At 37.9% G+C, this 16,194-nt stretch overlaps 2 protein-coding genes and 1 long non-coding RNA gene across 4 annotated transcripts; 2 read left to right on the top strand and 1 right to left on the bottom strand.

The window, feature by feature from the left end:
* The first annotated feature begins 232 nt into the window (after positions 1–232).
* LOC140365566 (microtubule-associated protein 1 light chain 3 alpha) lies at positions 233–4,699 on the top strand. The gene is made up of 4 exons (XM_072452062.1): positions 233–454; positions 1,569–1,624; positions 1,847–1,953; positions 2,949–4,699. Exons 1-4 carry the CDS (start codon positions 415–417, stop codon positions 3,109–3,111), a joined length of 366 nt encoding a protein of 121 aa, XP_072308163.1. The 5' UTR covers positions 233–414; the 3' UTR covers positions 3,112–4,699.
* A 324-nt stretch (positions 4,700–5,023) lies between these two features.
* Positions 5,024–8,161, bottom strand: eif6 (eukaryotic translation initiation factor 6). 2 transcript variants are annotated; one of them, XM_072452061.1, is made up of 7 exons: positions 8,083–8,128; positions 7,721–7,845; positions 7,446–7,531; positions 7,197–7,372; positions 6,909–7,085; positions 6,047–6,231; positions 5,024–5,224 (listed from the first exon to the last, which is right to left on the bottom strand). In XM_072452061.1, exons 2-7 carry the CDS (start codon positions 7,825–7,827, stop codon positions 5,215–5,217), a joined length of 741 nt encoding a protein of 246 aa, XP_072308162.1. In that variant the 5' UTR covers positions 7,828–7,845; positions 8,083–8,128; the 3' UTR covers positions 5,024–5,214. The 2 variants fall into 2 exon arrangements, with proteins under 2 accessions (XP_072308162.1, XP_072308160.1); XM_072452059.1 differs by having other exon boundaries at positions 5,026–5,224; positions 7,721–7,848; positions 8,083–8,161.
* Positions 8,162–10,135: 1,974 nt separating this feature from the next.
* LOC140365564 (uncharacterized) lies at positions 10,136–15,104 on the top strand. The gene is made up of 4 exons (XR_011927835.1): positions 10,136–10,284; positions 12,303–12,414; positions 12,755–14,918; positions 14,982–15,104. It is a non-coding gene; the product is annotated as an uncharacterized lncRNA (long non-coding RNA).
* The last annotated feature ends 1,090 nt before the right edge of the window (positions 15,105–16,194 follow it).

Below are 16,194 nucleotides of genomic sequence, written 5' to 3'. Positions count from 1 at the left end.
ACCTGTTATTACTGTGTGTGACCTGTTATTACTGTATATGACCTGTTATTACTGTGTGTGACCTGTTATTACTGTGTGTGTGACCTGCTGTTATTACTGTATATGACCTGTTATTACTGTGTGTGACCTGTTATTACTGTGTGTGTGACCTGCTGTTATTACTGTATATGACCTGTTATTACTGTGTGTGACCTGTTATGACGGTATTTGACTTGGTGCACGTCGCCTTTAAATACAGCGTCATGACGTCAGGGCTAGGTTTTCTTGCTTTGTTTGTCCAAGCAGTTTGAGCTCGAGACTGTGACCGACGAGCAGAGGAGAAACAAGAACCTTCATCGTTCTGTTTTACCCACTATTTACGAGAAACAAAGCCGTATATTAACCACGTAATAACGGCCGCAGGCAGAGACAGCGATGCCGTCCGACAGACCCTTCAAACAGAGGAGGACGTTTGGTAAGATCCAGGAGAAACAGGGTGGTTAAGGTGCTTGAGGAGCAGCTGTCTGCGCTAGCTTTAAACTTAGCCGGCCTGCTAGCTTCGTGTTTACTTGTGTCAGATGTTATTACGCTTGAATACTACTCTGTTACTTATTGCATACAACACACAGCGAGTGCTCGTATCGTAATTGTAATCCCTCATGATGGGGTCAAGTGTCTACATGTCATTTTAATGAGTTATATTGGTTAGAAGTGGGATTTGTTTTGGATGAATTTGCACTATATCCGATCAGGCAATGTCCATTTTAGTTCTCAGATAGCCTGGACAGTGTAACAAGGTCTCCAACAATAGCTTTGGCGTTTATGAAGCTATTGACTTGAGGCCTGCTCGTTTTATATGTGCCAAATTATAAGCTGTGTTCAGTTATAGCTTTAGTCTGCTTAAAGAAAACACAATAACAGTACACGTGGTCAGTTAATTATACTGTAGTTTTATGCTAGTAGTGCATAATCTGTGCTTTGTGTCTGCTCAGAAGATAAATCACTGAATAAAGCAGAGTTTGGTTTATATAAAAGAAAAGCGCGTGAACCAGTTTTAATACCACACAATTCACTGTGACATTACCCTGTGCTGGCTGAATTATTAACGTGATTTATAGTGATTTGCCCATAAAGCTTCATGACCTCATCTTCAATTTACTAGCCCCAAGCGCATATTATTTATGGTGAAGTTGGTTAAAGTTTGCCACTATGCCAGTGGATTTGGCAAAGCTCTTGCAACAATGGCTATTAGACATTACCTGCCGCTACCGAGCAAAACAGCCCTGTCAAACAAAGGCACTATTCAAATCATGATTCTCTAAATGCCCTCTGAGCTTTGAACCTTAGCAGTGTTGAGAACTAGTCAGGACTTTTTCTGCAGTTCGGGATAAGGAATATACAATTTGTCCAAACATAAACATAACCAAACATACAAATAGTTCAGTCATCCTTTTAGAAAGCATTTTGTGTATGACCCTGTTCTTTCTGGACTTGGGTTACAAATTTGCATTCAGAACATTTTCTTTGGTATCTCATGTCTTGCTGTTATATTTAGCTGTTAAAAAAAATGCTTTACCTGTTTCCTTCAGCTGACCGGTGCAAGGAAGTCCAGCAGATCCGGGAGCAGCACCCCAACAAGATCCCTGTAAGACACTTTTTTAATAATATAATTTATGATAATGAACACTTTTCAAGATACACAAAGACACTTTAGGACAAATATAGACAAATAGAAAGTGTGTTCAGAAAGACTGTCAATCAATGTTTCCCCCTTATCACATACATGAATTCACCCTGCTTCCAAAGAACCCAAAACAAACAGATGCTGAAATTGTGTGTGAATAATTTTCTCCTCTCTCTTTTATAGGTAATTATTGAGAGGTATAAGGGGGAGAAGCAGCTTCCAGTTCTGGACAAGACAAAGTTTTTGGTGCCAGACCATGTCAACATGAGTGAGCTTGTCAAGATCATCAGGTACTTGAATGAAATTGAAGCTGTAAAACCGCTAGACCAACCAGCTGTTTGCAGATAGTGTTACTCTCAAGGGTGGGGAACCACAGGGTCCCTCACGATATTGTGACACATGTAGTAATCGATATATTGCTCATGATATTCTACAAAATATGTCACTATTTTTTTTAGCAGAACCAATACATTTTAACAATGTTTTTTCTTTGTTAAACCATGACCTGCACAAACATCATCAAATACACCCATTTTAATTACCAAAACAATGAATTAAAGTTAAATGTTTTGCATAAAAAAGTTACCTTAATCTAGACAAGAATCAAAAATTGTAGTGCTGTCACAAAATAATTTAGTAAATAATTTTTTTAAAAAATGACTCGTGTTGCTATAGCGATATAGCAGCCTATGATATCGATACTTTATCACCAAAGTTAAGTTAATCACATTATATTTATGTTTTGGCACCATTACACAGCAGTTGAACTTTTGGTATGTTTACAGGCAAAACATGGAACAAAATTATGTTCCTAAGGAAGAAGGTGGGCTTAAACATGTTTTACATTTCAACGATTTGTCTGTGAACTTTGGATAATAAATGGCCTAAAAACACAATTTGAAATACTGCCATCGCACTTTAAGAGCAACTTTCACATGTAAGCGTCCTCAGTTGTTCTTTTCTATAGAGGACGTGCACCTGACGTCGCGCCGTCATGTGATTCTGTTGCGCATTGTCTTTTTGGTTCCCCTGTTCCCTTGAAAGAACACATGATGAACTTTGCTTATAGTTTTGGGCCGTGTAGATGTGGATCATTTTACCACAAATTGAAAAAGTTACTCATTTGTACTTTGACATTAGGAACCAAGACAAAACCTGATGTACATTGGAACGGAATATTGGTCTAAAGTAGCACTAAATGTGGTGTATTTTCACTGAAATTACACCACATTTTAGGTGTAATATTACTTCAGCACATCAGCTTTGTCTTCCATCTTCCCACCAGACGCCGTTTGCAGCTCAACCCGACACAGGCCTTCTTCTTGCTGGTGAACCAACACAGCATGGTGTCCGTGTCCACCCCGATCTCCGAGATTTACGAGCAGGAGCGAGACGAGGACGGCTTCCTCTACATGGTCTACGCTTCGCAGGAAACGTTTGGATGCTAGTTACGGTCCAGGATGAAGTCTGGGGGAGACGTCAGGGGCTGGGGGGCGTAAAACCCACCACATGTCGTTCTCTTACACTGTGTTCCATTGCAGGCACACATTAGCTTTCCCCACATTGAGTTTAAGCCTGTACCCACTTAGTATTGGTCAGTAAGTACAGCCCTGAAGGATCATTCGCGTTGCTATGTGGTGTTCCTGCTTGTTTCATCTGGCACTAACTTCACCAGGTCCTGACATTTTAGAGCTAGGCACAGTAAACAAACAAAACAAAAAAAACACCGGTGCGATAACATTGATATTGCTCATTTAACCGTCAGTTTCACAAAACTTAGCATATGAGCGCATTATGACGTGCATTAAAAAAAAAACTACCCGACAGTTTGACTTTTTATTCCCTTGATTTTAAACCTCATGCGAGATCTGTAGTTGTTTTATAATTTGTATACTTTTAAAATGTTTTTTAGTTGAGTTTGTTCTCCGGTTATTTTCTGTATAATCTTATATTTTTCTCAGCCTGACGATGTCTAGTTTTTGCTTCACTGTAAAGTGAGTCAGGCTTAAAAAGAAACACTATAACTTTTAACGTTTATTTCTGTGTGCAATATTTGTCCCCACACACCTCAACAGGTCCCGCCACACGATGTCGTCTTAATCAACAGCCTGTTCAAAGATAAACCCTTTTTAACTGTAGTATATTAGAACTGTCATAATAAAGGGATATTAGGACTAGCGCCTTTAGCAAAATGCTGCTACACTTGACCTGCAGTTCATGTGTTTTTAGCCTTTTGAGCACAAATCACCTTATTGCCACTTTCTGGCATTAATGCACGCACACCACTCACACCTTTATGCTCAAATGTAAGACAAATGGTTTCTGTTTCTGTTGAAAGACAGAGCTTTTGGAAAAGATACTTTTCTTTTAATCGAGTTGGTTTTTGCAGTGCTGTTGAACACAATTATATTATTACACTTTAGAGTGAAAGCATTACTCCCCAAATTGTAGTGGAGCTTTTCATCCAAGGTGGTTTTAAATCTGCTCTTTGCACTGTGAGCCATACTTCTCTTCCATCCGTGTTTGAGAACTTGTGTGGCGTGTGTCCTGATAGCATAGAACAATAGACAGAATAAAATGTATTTACTGTAGAAAATGAGCTTCTTTTGCACATAAATTAATAAAAGGGGTTGACTTGTTTTTTTCCTAATTCACCTGATGTTTAGTGAGATGTTTATTTGCGATTTGCTTCATTTTCCCCTTTTCTTCCATCATCCACTCAACCATCTGTTTGAGACTTTACCGGTATATTTAAAAAAAAAAAGGTTGCGATGCACTACAAATTTAGCATGTGGACTTTTTAACTGTATGTTATAGATTATAGACTATTTTGTTTTTCTGAGTTTTTATAGAAATTCCCCATACCAAAAAATTAAAGTGTGTTTGAAATTGTTAAGAGTATAATGGATTCTATAATCAAACTGTATTACTTATTTCTTTTAGGCTACTTACACCATCACACTTTGATTGTTCTGTACATAAAGTAGATGCATTGCTCTTATTCAAAGCATTTGCCAATAAAAGTTGCCTTCAAAATGTTTGTATGTACTAGTGCTCTTATTAACATTTTATAATCAACCAATCTTTTTGGACCGGACCACTGATAACGGACAATAAAAAGACTCAACATATAAAAAGATTACTTTTTAATTTGAAGAGAGCTCATTTTATACTTGAAGAAATGTTAGAAATGTTATATTGTCTTAAGTACACACAACCATCTGAAGCTCTCCATCACCATCACAGTTTTTTGTGCAAAAGAGGAAGTTATTTTCCACAATTTACAAAAATCAGGCAAATGTAGGGTCAGAGACTACAGAACAAACATAAAACTACATTGTTCATAGAAGAATAACCTGTTTTGTTTCTTTACCATTAGCATTCTCACCCGTTCTGTCAATCCCAACCCCAAAGTAGGGCAATAAATCACATGACCATAATCTGGCTGTTGACAGCGGTGTGATAAAAAGCTTTCTACATATACAGTAAAAGCATGTTTTTGATCGTGTTGAGGTCAGACAGCAATGATCAGCTGTAGATGTTTCCAGGGTTTAGGCCATGCTAAAAAGAAAGGTAAAAAACAAATACAATTGTCAAAACATTTAAATAAAAATGGTAAAACTGTTATTTTTGACATTTCCCTAATGCATTGGTGCAGTACACAGTATTAAGTAGTCAGACACTTTACTCCTTAGATTTTGTTATATTTGAGTCGTGTGGCGAGTTCAGGCCACTGGGATTTATCTCGTCTCCGACTACTAGGAATACTTCTGAACGCCACTCAAGATTGTGAACTGGGAGCAGGTCGAGGGACTCCTGCTTCACATTCGAGATAAACTGTACTTCACATCACATCACAACGACTGATCACCGCCAGAAGTGGATCTGAGGTTTATCACCACATTAACAATGCTAACATTTGTTAGATTAAATTCGACAATACTTTTATGGGACACGCGAGACACATTCCTACAGTGTTTACTTTTCTTTAGCCTTCAGATTAGCATTAGCCATATTTTTTAGTTAATTAAGCAAACGCTCAGAACTCTTAATGTTCAAGTGGGAAATAACCAATCTCCCAGTTGCCTATTATGGAAGTCATGACAGGTGAGCTCTACTGAAGGAGCAGAACACAGCAAATAATTGTCTTCAGTTTGAATGCTGTCACATTATTTCACATTGAATTTTGTTATGATTATCACTATCATTTTTTAGAATAGATTTAGAATTCAAATGCAACATACTAAAAAGACGGTCAGACTACTTGAATGACATCACATGGATAACTCAATGTATTATTGTTCCTCAGTTTTCTTCACAATTAGCATTGATGAATCACAAAGACATAAATATACCAAAGTATATCAAATACAGTGTATTTACCTGTCAATCAGTGAGTCTCTCATGCTGGTGGCGATGGCTGAAGGTTGTGCAGAGTCACTCAGTCTGAATACACTCTCAATGACAGACAGCTCTGTACTCGTGGTGTCCAGCCCACAGAAAGCACACCAGTCATTCACCACCATTCCAGCTGCGATCACTTCACTGCCCCGGTTCACTGTGCCAGCCTGAAATTAAGACATTTGAGAGTGTAAATAAAGCTTTAACATGGATGTATTATTATTAATTTAAACTTCATAAAGTATATTATACGAGTACAGTAATTAGTTTGAAGGGAAGATACAGATTCTCAAAAGAATATTTAAAAAGCAGGCAAGCTCAAAGAGGCTTAAGGCCTCACAGTGCAACTTTTAGGCCAAACAACTACAACAAAGGAATGTTTTAAGTTTGGATGTTTTTATTGCACCTAAAAATCATCTATACTGTGAGCAACCTTGAAGCTCCACAAACCTGACTCTTACTTGACCTGGAGTAGCCTCCACCTACTTGTATCCATAGAAATGTTTGGCTATAATAATATAGTTTAGATATAATAAGGCTTTGACTATTCAGGTTCCATGGAATCAGGCAAGTGATCTGCCACCTCCAGAAAGGTACGCAGTGTTGATTTAACAAAGTCATCCAAAACACTGGGTTGGCTCCATTTGTGCAACTAGAAGTGTCTGCCCACAGTTGAGCTCCAGAGGAACCAGAAAAAAGCCTATTGACTTGCCATGTACTGATTCAGATTGAAAGTTGTGTATAGAATATAGAAATAAATGCAATAAAAGAGAAATAGGTCCATTTGCTGTTCAGCCGTTTTGCTTTAGCTCTGGACATTACTCCATTTAATTTTGACGCTCACCACAAGAGGAACTTGTAATAAGGAGGACAGCTCATCCTGGTCTTCTATGGATGTCTTGGGATGGACTAGACCTCCTTGGTTACTGAACGCACTGTAAGAGCCGACTAGTACCTGCTCTGCCACCGTCTGTCGGAAAACTTCTACCTTCATTGTGTCTGCAAGGATTTCTTCCGTTTCCTGAGAAAGAGAACATACATTTGGTATATTTACTACTCTACATACAGACAAGAGTATTGGATTTCTAACATTGAATCCAAATAAAGTGTAAATGTAAGAAATATGTCTCACTCGGTCAAGGTCAGGATGGACCAGAGCCACATAGTCGTTGCAGGCTATGACATTCCCAAGAGCAGACAACCTCTCCTCAACTCTTTGAATCCTCACTGCATCTGGGAGGCTGTTTCTAATGTGCTGGAGCTCCTGATCTGTTGTGTTGTTAGGAACAAGAAGGCCATGGCGGTTTCCTGCACAAGGAAAATTACTATTTCTGAACATGACGTAATAAGATGAATACAACTAATTAAACTAAACACTTACCAACACACATCCTGCCAATGATGCGACAACCTGCTATTGAAGCATGAACTACTGGGATGGTTTCTGACAGTTCACCTTCAAACACACTGTGGACAATTAAACACATGGAGTTATACACAGACACCGCATGTCAATTAAACAAACAAAAGCGCTCTAAAATGTCTGGTAAATTGCACATTCTTGAGACATTCGCATTTAAGATGAATGATGCGTATAGCGCTCTTTACATTAAACGTGTTTTACAGTGAACTACTTGATACAAAAATATGAATGACCTGTAAAATGTTTCGGCTCCTCCGATGGCCACCAAACAATACGTGTTTGTTAGTTTGGCAAAACAGCCGATTTCATTATTCTTCTCAAATGCAGCTCTGACAGCCATGGCGAGGAGTGATTACAGCTTCTGTTTGAGGGGAGAAAACACAATGAACACAAAGAGGAAAAGAAAGTAGTGTGCGGTGCCGCTTTGCTAGCTGTGGATATGCTAACAGTAAAATCATAGACATTAATGACAGAACGCGCTCAAGATCCTAAAAAAAACATTTCTCACGCTTATCAACACAAAATAATCAATTGTACACACACACAATTCACGTTGTTCGCGATTAGTCAAGACAAAAATGACATGTAAAAGTACCAAAGCAATATGTTTGGCCTCCTAACATGCGTCTTCCTCCACACGTGTTCACTTCCGCTACAACCGGGTCAACGTGATGACGTAATACGTAAATTTTAGTAGGGAAAAAAAGAAACATTGTATTAAAACGTATGATACACATTAATGTAATTTGCGCAATTAAACTGTATTGCTGCTTAAATGTTAAACATTAACAGAACAAAAACTTGATGTAAAAAGATCTAAAACCCAGTTACTGAAAACCCAAAAGAAATTTTGGTAGACTATTTTTGGTAGCGCAACATAGCGCAGAAGAATCAGATCAGATCACCTGGTTGTAATATAGTAGGACTTGATCTGTCACCTACTACTTATGTTTTCCACACATGATAATAAGAATTAGACCCTCTAATGATTAGAGGGAGTATAATCCCACACAGTCCAGTGTTTCTCACACTGTGGTACATGCACCACTGGTGGTACGCCAGGTCCTTTAGGTGGTACTGAAAAACCTCTTCAGGTCTAGTGTTTGCTTCATTTAGAGTACATTTTATTTAAAACTATTTGCACCTTTTCAGTAATTTCTTGTTAAAATTACTGTGGCAATGGTGTAGTCCTATAAGAACTGGTTTAGCCCTGATTTATCCCTGAAATAGTCCTATTTTAGACCCAAATTAAATCTGGTGGTACTCAGAAAGCCAAATCTTTTCTTTGGTGGTACTTTGAGTAATAAATATTTCTTGAAATTCCACATACACTTTGATGCACAAAGGCTCTAACAAATTAAATTAAATGAACAATAACTAAACAATTGTTTTACAGTTTTATTTACTATTCTAGTATTTCTTATGAATTGTTTTTATAGTAATTTATATTTTTAGCTAGCTACTGTGTCTGAGTTATTTCCCTTGTGGATCGATAAACTCGTCAAAATCTTAGAAAGGATTAATAATATTTCACAACAAAGACATTATTTTACATGTTCAAAATAATGTTCCTGGTCTGACTACAAAGTAAAGAGCAGATGGTGTTTAAATAAAATCGATCACTTTTTTTTTCTTTTCTGCCAGGCAAGTGGATGGAGCGAGAGTCTGGACATGGATATATATGACATGAGGGTCATGCACATGGATGAATAGCAACTCATTTCGATGGAGATAGCCCAGAAGGAGTCAAGTTAATTCAGCCATGGGCTTTGCCCTGGAGGTCCACGGGTACAGCGCTGCAGAATCCTCAGCCAAGGCAAAGGCAGACTGACATTTTAGCACAAGCAGTTTTACTACAACTACGATTATTTCTACTACTACTTCTACTACTTCTACAAGCCTACAACCATGTCAAGACTCTCGCTCCATCCACATTGCCAAATAAAAATAAGTGATATTGGGAAAACTCATGAACAAAATCTGCATTTGGTATGTATCACAAGTTCACAAAATTATCACAAAATTATGTGATAGTATCACAAAATTAAAAAAATCACCAAAAAGTGAAGTTATCACGAAATAACTATTAAAAATGTTGCGTTAGTTCGTGATAGTATCAGGCAGTTCATGTTGTTGTGCCCGGGGCTTCAAACGTGCGTCTGCCCCTTCTGTAGAACCTGCATAGCAACTGCGGGAGCTCTCCTCCTGCTACAGGTCTGAATTGTCACTCTGAGCCAATCACAGCACCTTTCTGTGTGACGCCATGTTTGTTGACAAGCCTCACCTCACGTGACGTCTCTTGAAGAAGTGGGGGCCGAGGGGGATCCAAAGATAGACTCATGAAACAGGAGGTGTTACTTCTGTGCAAAAGAGTTTGAGAAATGTAAGTTTGACGTGTAACAGCCTTATGGGTCTATATGTGAACACACACGTTATAATTCTATGGTAGCACCTCAAACATTGCCTTGTTATTGTTAAGTTCCAGAGACACATTCTAGCTCTTCAGTCAACCACAATGCCTCTCAGTTAACCTTTTGGTATTTATAGCAAGGACACTTTATAGCCTATAGTTGTATTTTATTTAGACATGAGACAAGATTACTACAGCCCACTGTTGTTTTACAACATACATGCCATGCACATGTTTTCATAATAAATAACTGCTCATAGAAACAAAGGGGCTCTTTTTGTATTAATGATCTTTGGAGTCAGCCATTGAAGGAGCTGCTGCTGTGAAGAACCGCTTCAAGAAGCTGCGGACACGTCGGAGTCACGGCGGCCTCTTGGGGTCAGTTAGGTGGGCTGAGGCTGAAATTCCTTTCTTATGTCTAAAGGCTAAACTCATACCTCAGTTACTCTGTAGATGGATTGATGTTGATGTTGTAAACAACATGAGTCAGAAAACCAGAGTAGACGTGGCTATAAACTTTGAGTTTATCTTCTATTACACATTTGAAGAAAAATGTCCCTCTCAGGATCAACAATTGCACGACTTCTATATTACACTGACATATATGTTAATAATCAGTCAAAATAGGTTATTCTTTAATAACCTGTTTTCTAAGGAAGAAAAGTATCATTAACCTATTCAACCTAAACTGGCTTTAATTAGACCCATGTCTAAACTACGGCCCGGGGGCCAAATTTGGCCCTCCGACCAATTTTTGTTGGCCCTCTGGCTGCTAAGTTGGTCCAAACAACTCTGTAACATTGGAAATATTCAAGCATTTTGATGTTATACCAACATAATATTAATGTTCCAAGTCTTATTAAAGGTGTGGAGGTTCATCGAAACTGTCAAATGCAAAATTCTAATTATTAAATTCGACCCCAAAATTAGACCTACTATTTTTTGTTAATGTCCAAACCTAACAGCCCCCATATTTAATTAAATGGATTCATAGGTTAGCCAAGTCTCTAGTTTACAGATATGAGTGAAGAGGCTCGAGGTTGTGTTGTTTCACAGGAGTGCAGCGTGACAGAGGGAGAGTGAGTGATGTGTCTGAGGGAGCAGTGGAGCTGCAGGTCACACAGGGTCACATCAGGTCCAGAACCGTCCTCAGACTGAGAAACTCCTGGAATGACATGCTTTAAAGTCTAACTACAGAGGCAACACTTTATAAATACCTTAGAACTGTTCATAAGCCATTAACAAAAAGCCACATTTGTGCTCATGGACGTCATAACAAACACTGGCCATTGCTGCTAAAAGATATTAAAGTGGGAGATTAAGCTACTACATTTTTGCCCACACCACAAACACTGACAACTTTCCCAAACCTTTTTCCTTACCTTAACCTATACCATTGGACCATAGGAAGAGTAGCTCTCAGTTTGGTGACAGGTAATGGGGATCCAAATAAACGATTACAGTCTTGTGGCCAATCTTAACAGGCCCTACACTACAGCAACAGTTACATGGACAAACCGAATATTATATACTATCAATTTACTATACACCTTGAAAATTAAATGTAAAATTGTAAATGATCATTATTATAGCTCACGCTTTAGATCAGGGTCTGCTAAAACATTGCATTTAACAAGAAGGCTCTTTGTCTACCAGAATACATAAAGGAAATGGAGACAGATACAAAGATCTACCTCAAAATCAGATTAAAGTTTTGACACCAGTAATAAAATAAATGGAAGCAAAAGATTAAACGTAAACACTTGACAGGTTGAAACACAGGTATTACAAATTATGGACGTGTACCTTTATTTATTGATTTGTTTATTTGCTGTGGTAGAGCCATGGTATGAATACAGGGTGTACAAACTTTCAAACTTGTTGTAATAGTCCAGTGTGCATCACAGCCCACGAGCAGGCAATGAGAGACTGGCAGCTGACGTGTACGGTGATCCCATCGCTCATCTCCACTTAGTGATGGTATATTTTCTGATTGGATTGGCGTCTTGGACGGATCCGTCTGGGAACGATTAAAGATGTCCGACCTGATAACCAGAGGTGGCGCTGATACCATCCATTCTCCCTCTGTCCCATCTCCTCTCATTTTCTGCTCCGTATCGCTGTGTTCCACACTCACCGCCAAGGTCTTCCTGGTCAGGAGGGTTCTTGGTCCCTCTGATCAGACATTTCATCCATACAATTTACCATAGTGAACAATATACCGTACTGTAAATTCCATAATAACAAGGTCTGCGGTGAAATAGGGTTGTATTTGCATTAGTTGTCTGTATTCGTATTGTCTGGTTTACAGGTTTAAAAATGAGGTCTTAATATTTTCTTCTCAAAAATTACCAAATCAAACTGCTTTGTCCTGATTTCTAACATGTCTTTGCCTTTAAATGCAGGAGTGTAATTTGACAATGGAAGGAGGCCAGAGTCTTGAGAACAAAGACAAGGAGAAGCTTGAAAGTACTGTGAAGTTGAACGGCTCTGACATTAAACAACCGGCTGTGAAAGGTATCCACATCTGGGACAGGACCATTTCAATATAAACTCTATTATTTCCATTCAAAACATTATAGGAATTGATACAATAGTTTCAGGTGGAGGGCAGGAGTCTAAATGGGACGTCTCACAACATAATTGTCAACCACTTTGTATTACTATAGTGTAAAATTTTTCACCTTCGTAGTAAATCTTTGATAGAAAAGATATTTAACCTTGCATCAATTTTCGGCAATTATAGAGATACCAGTTCAAAACATCAGCATTAAGAATTCTAACCTTTTTAAATATTTGGCTTTTTAGAAAGTTCAGACTCATCCTATTAATGTTAATGAAAATTTTCCTCCAACAGACACACGCACTGGAGAATTGCCCCAATGCAGGATGGGAAACAAGACGGTGGACAATATGAGCTTCATGATCTCATGCACAAACTGGTATTGACCTGATGATGTGCCACACAGCAGGATAAAATACAAGTAGAAGACTGGAAATAATGTCATTGCCAGATTTGCTACTTTTGACAACAATGACCGTGCAGTGGTTCTCACGCTGTGATCCGGGTACTGGGTGGTACTCGGCATACTGGGAATGTGGACTCCTGTGCACTTTGATTGTTTTCTTGATTTGAAGTCTTGATTTGTAGAATAACTATAATGCAATGATGTAGTCCTGTTTTGGACATGTGTTTTGCTCTAGTTTGGACCTAGAATAGTCCTGTTATAGATCTGATTTAAATCTGGCCAAATGTTTACTTTGTGTGAAAAGATTTAGAATCACTGGTGTATGATTTTTCTTTAAATGTATTAATATGCCTTGATGAGGATTGAGTCACTCCTTATTTTAAATACAAAATCAAAACATGACACACTGATGTTTGCGCCAAGTATCAATGTTTGTATTGTAATCGATACCGGACGCTAGCTTCAGAAAAGGGCCATTGCTGGTTGTGAAGTAAACGCAACTGTGCTCTGCAAGCAGTTTACAGATTAACGTAATCTAATGAACTATTACAGCAGAAATTAAAGTTTAAGTGGGCACAGCAAATGTCCATGAAGTGTAAAAGAGGTTGGTGTTATAAAATTTGTCAGATCCGGTGTGGCTATTCAGCATGTGGCAGAGCATATTGCGAATCAGCAGAGGAGGAGCTGTATGTCCCACAGGGTTATTTCAGCAGGACGCACCAGACAGATTTATTACACACATCTGCTCAATTTATACGGCACATAATCTCAGAAGCCCTTCAAACTCCAGTAATATTCATGGAGACTTCTTAAACCAATGGGTACTGACTCAGTGTAAAAGTTATTTAGACTAAAGTGCTTGTACTGACCCTTTCAAACGCTGTGTCATTAGAATGTTCAAAATGTGACAGACGACATCATGAGACAATAAAGTTTTCATTTTTATTGACATTTAATTGTTAACAGAACATAGTGTTATTGGTATATAATTCGCGTGGGACGATAAAACCAAACAAAATATATATAAACAAAAAAATCAGGCTCCATTCAGCATTTAAATAGTAAAACAATATATACTGCAATAGAAAGTGTTTTCAAGCTATGAACGTAAACATGCCTCTGCCATAAGCATTGTCATAAAAATGTGCAAAAGATTAAATGTTAAATAAAGAAGGATCTCAAATTGTTCACTCTATAAAGACAAGAAATATAACTAGAAACATAACAAAACCCCGCTAAACAAAAAAGTGCATTATTTCTCAAAGAGTGCCATGAGTAGATTCAGATTTTTATATAATTTTTTAAAATTTTATTTAATAACCAACCCCTTTATTTCAAAAAGCGGTCTAATTTCAAACAGTATTTACAGAAAAAATATCTCTTAAAGCTATAGCAGATGTGACAAAATGTACTAACCATAGTCGTATAACCCAAAGAACTTCATAAATCAGTTTTTTTCAACTACCTTTGATATGTTTTTTTTCACCTAAAGGTTAATATGTATTTATTTTTTTGATCAAAAAGAGGGTTATAAAGAAAAGGCAACAACAGGCAAGTTAAAACACAACTTGGCCTCTGCGCCACTCCCAAACTCACAGTGAACATTGTCAGAGATGGGACCGAACATTTGTTCATGGTAGAAATGTTTGGAGCATGAACGGACATTCAGCTAATTGTAAACATCTGCAGGAAAACTAATTTGACATGTTTACTGTATATGACTGTGGTATTTGAAATGTGTTGAATGAACCCTGTGTTGGCTTCACTTTTCCGTTGAACAGCAAACCTGGGACAAATGTAATTAAGTACCAGCAACACTATTCCATACAAATTGCACAGCGTATTTGGGAAGAATACAGACATCTGGCTGACCACTCATTGTCCATTTGTGCCCGTTTTGCGAACAATCTCAAGTATTGGCTTATTTACAGAGGACACTTTACACTAAACAGGAATATGAATGTGGGCTTGCATATCCCCCAGCATAGTATAAATTACAACCCAGCCTCCTATATTTCAGTGCCAGGTCACCATATTTAAATGACGTGTCTTGTTAAGGTGTTTTTTACGCATCCTCAAGATTCCTGGAACACAAAACATTATAAATGCTCTGAGTTTATTATCTTCATAAAAGTGTTGTGTAATATGAATAATGCTGCCACTGTGTTACGTTTACTTTATGTAGCTTCCTTCCATTGCCATAATTTGCTAATACACATGTTATTTAAACATCAATCTCAGTAAATACTGTATATACATCCCTTCTGTTCATTTATGACAGGAAATAAATAAACCAATGACCTTTCCTGCTAGCATTAGTGCCGGCAACCATAAAGCAGAATAAGAAGCCATGGCCCCTGCTCTCAGACCGTGGATACAAAATAGAATGAAAGGTTGTGCCCTTAAGCAAGGCACTTTTCTCTATGTTGACAGTATTGCACGAATGGACACACATGATTATTTCTGACAGTTGTTTCCCCTAAATTCTTATTATGAATTGGTGCAAGGAGGAAGAACTACAACATGAGTGTAGGTGGAATAGATTAGATATTATCATTATTAGCTGTGGGTGTATTTTTATGGATTGACTATATTTTTTCCAGCCCAGTGCTCTCCAGGGTAAACTCCACTCCGTTTTTAATTTACAGCATAACAATACCGACTAACGACCAGCGCACAACACTTGAAGCCACCATTGGGGGAAAAGTGCACAAGCAGCAACTACACAGCCGACAACCACCTTAACAAGTAAAGGCCCTTCTCTACTGCATGAACCTGCTGAACAAGACGAAACTGGACTCATGATTAAAGCAGTAAAATACTCCGTGCTGATGTGTCAGACAAGACAGTGAAGGGTAATTTAGTGGTGCCAATTAAAAGAATAGCACATTTTCTGCAAAGAGGACCATGATCTAGAAACAATGGAATGGAATAATATACTTCTAGAGACAACGACTTTCATTTGTGCAACTTATGCCTTCTAAGTGCTCTTAATAAATTAATTTGATAGATATATAGATGTCATCCATTTAAATAATTACAATACTGAGAAACCTTCCTTCAACGCTTACACAGAAACAAATACATTCTGAAGCAAAAGTGAAGTGGAACATAATGTGTTTGCAATGTGGTAATTGAGTTACGCCTCTAGGAGCGTTTGATAGATGAAAACCCCTCAGCAACTGTACGTGTAAGTAATATCAGAGCATAGTTAGTAAATGGAAATAGAATTAATAGATGATAATCATAATTAATGATTTTTAGGTTTTACAGGACAAATGTTGAGCCCACAATAGTACGATATTCAATTTAATCTACAAATATATTA

Source organism: Eucyclogobius newberryi, unplaced genomic scaffold, assembly GCF_026437365.1.
Source record: "Eucyclogobius newberryi isolate DKJ021-1_F unplaced genomic scaffold, fEucNew1.0.hap1 SCAF_19, whole genome shotgun sequence".
Lineage (NCBI taxonomy): Eukaryota > Metazoa > Chordata > Actinopteri > Gobiiformes > Gobiidae > Eucyclogobius > Eucyclogobius newberryi.
This window is presented reverse-complemented; position numbering and strand designations above follow the sequence as displayed.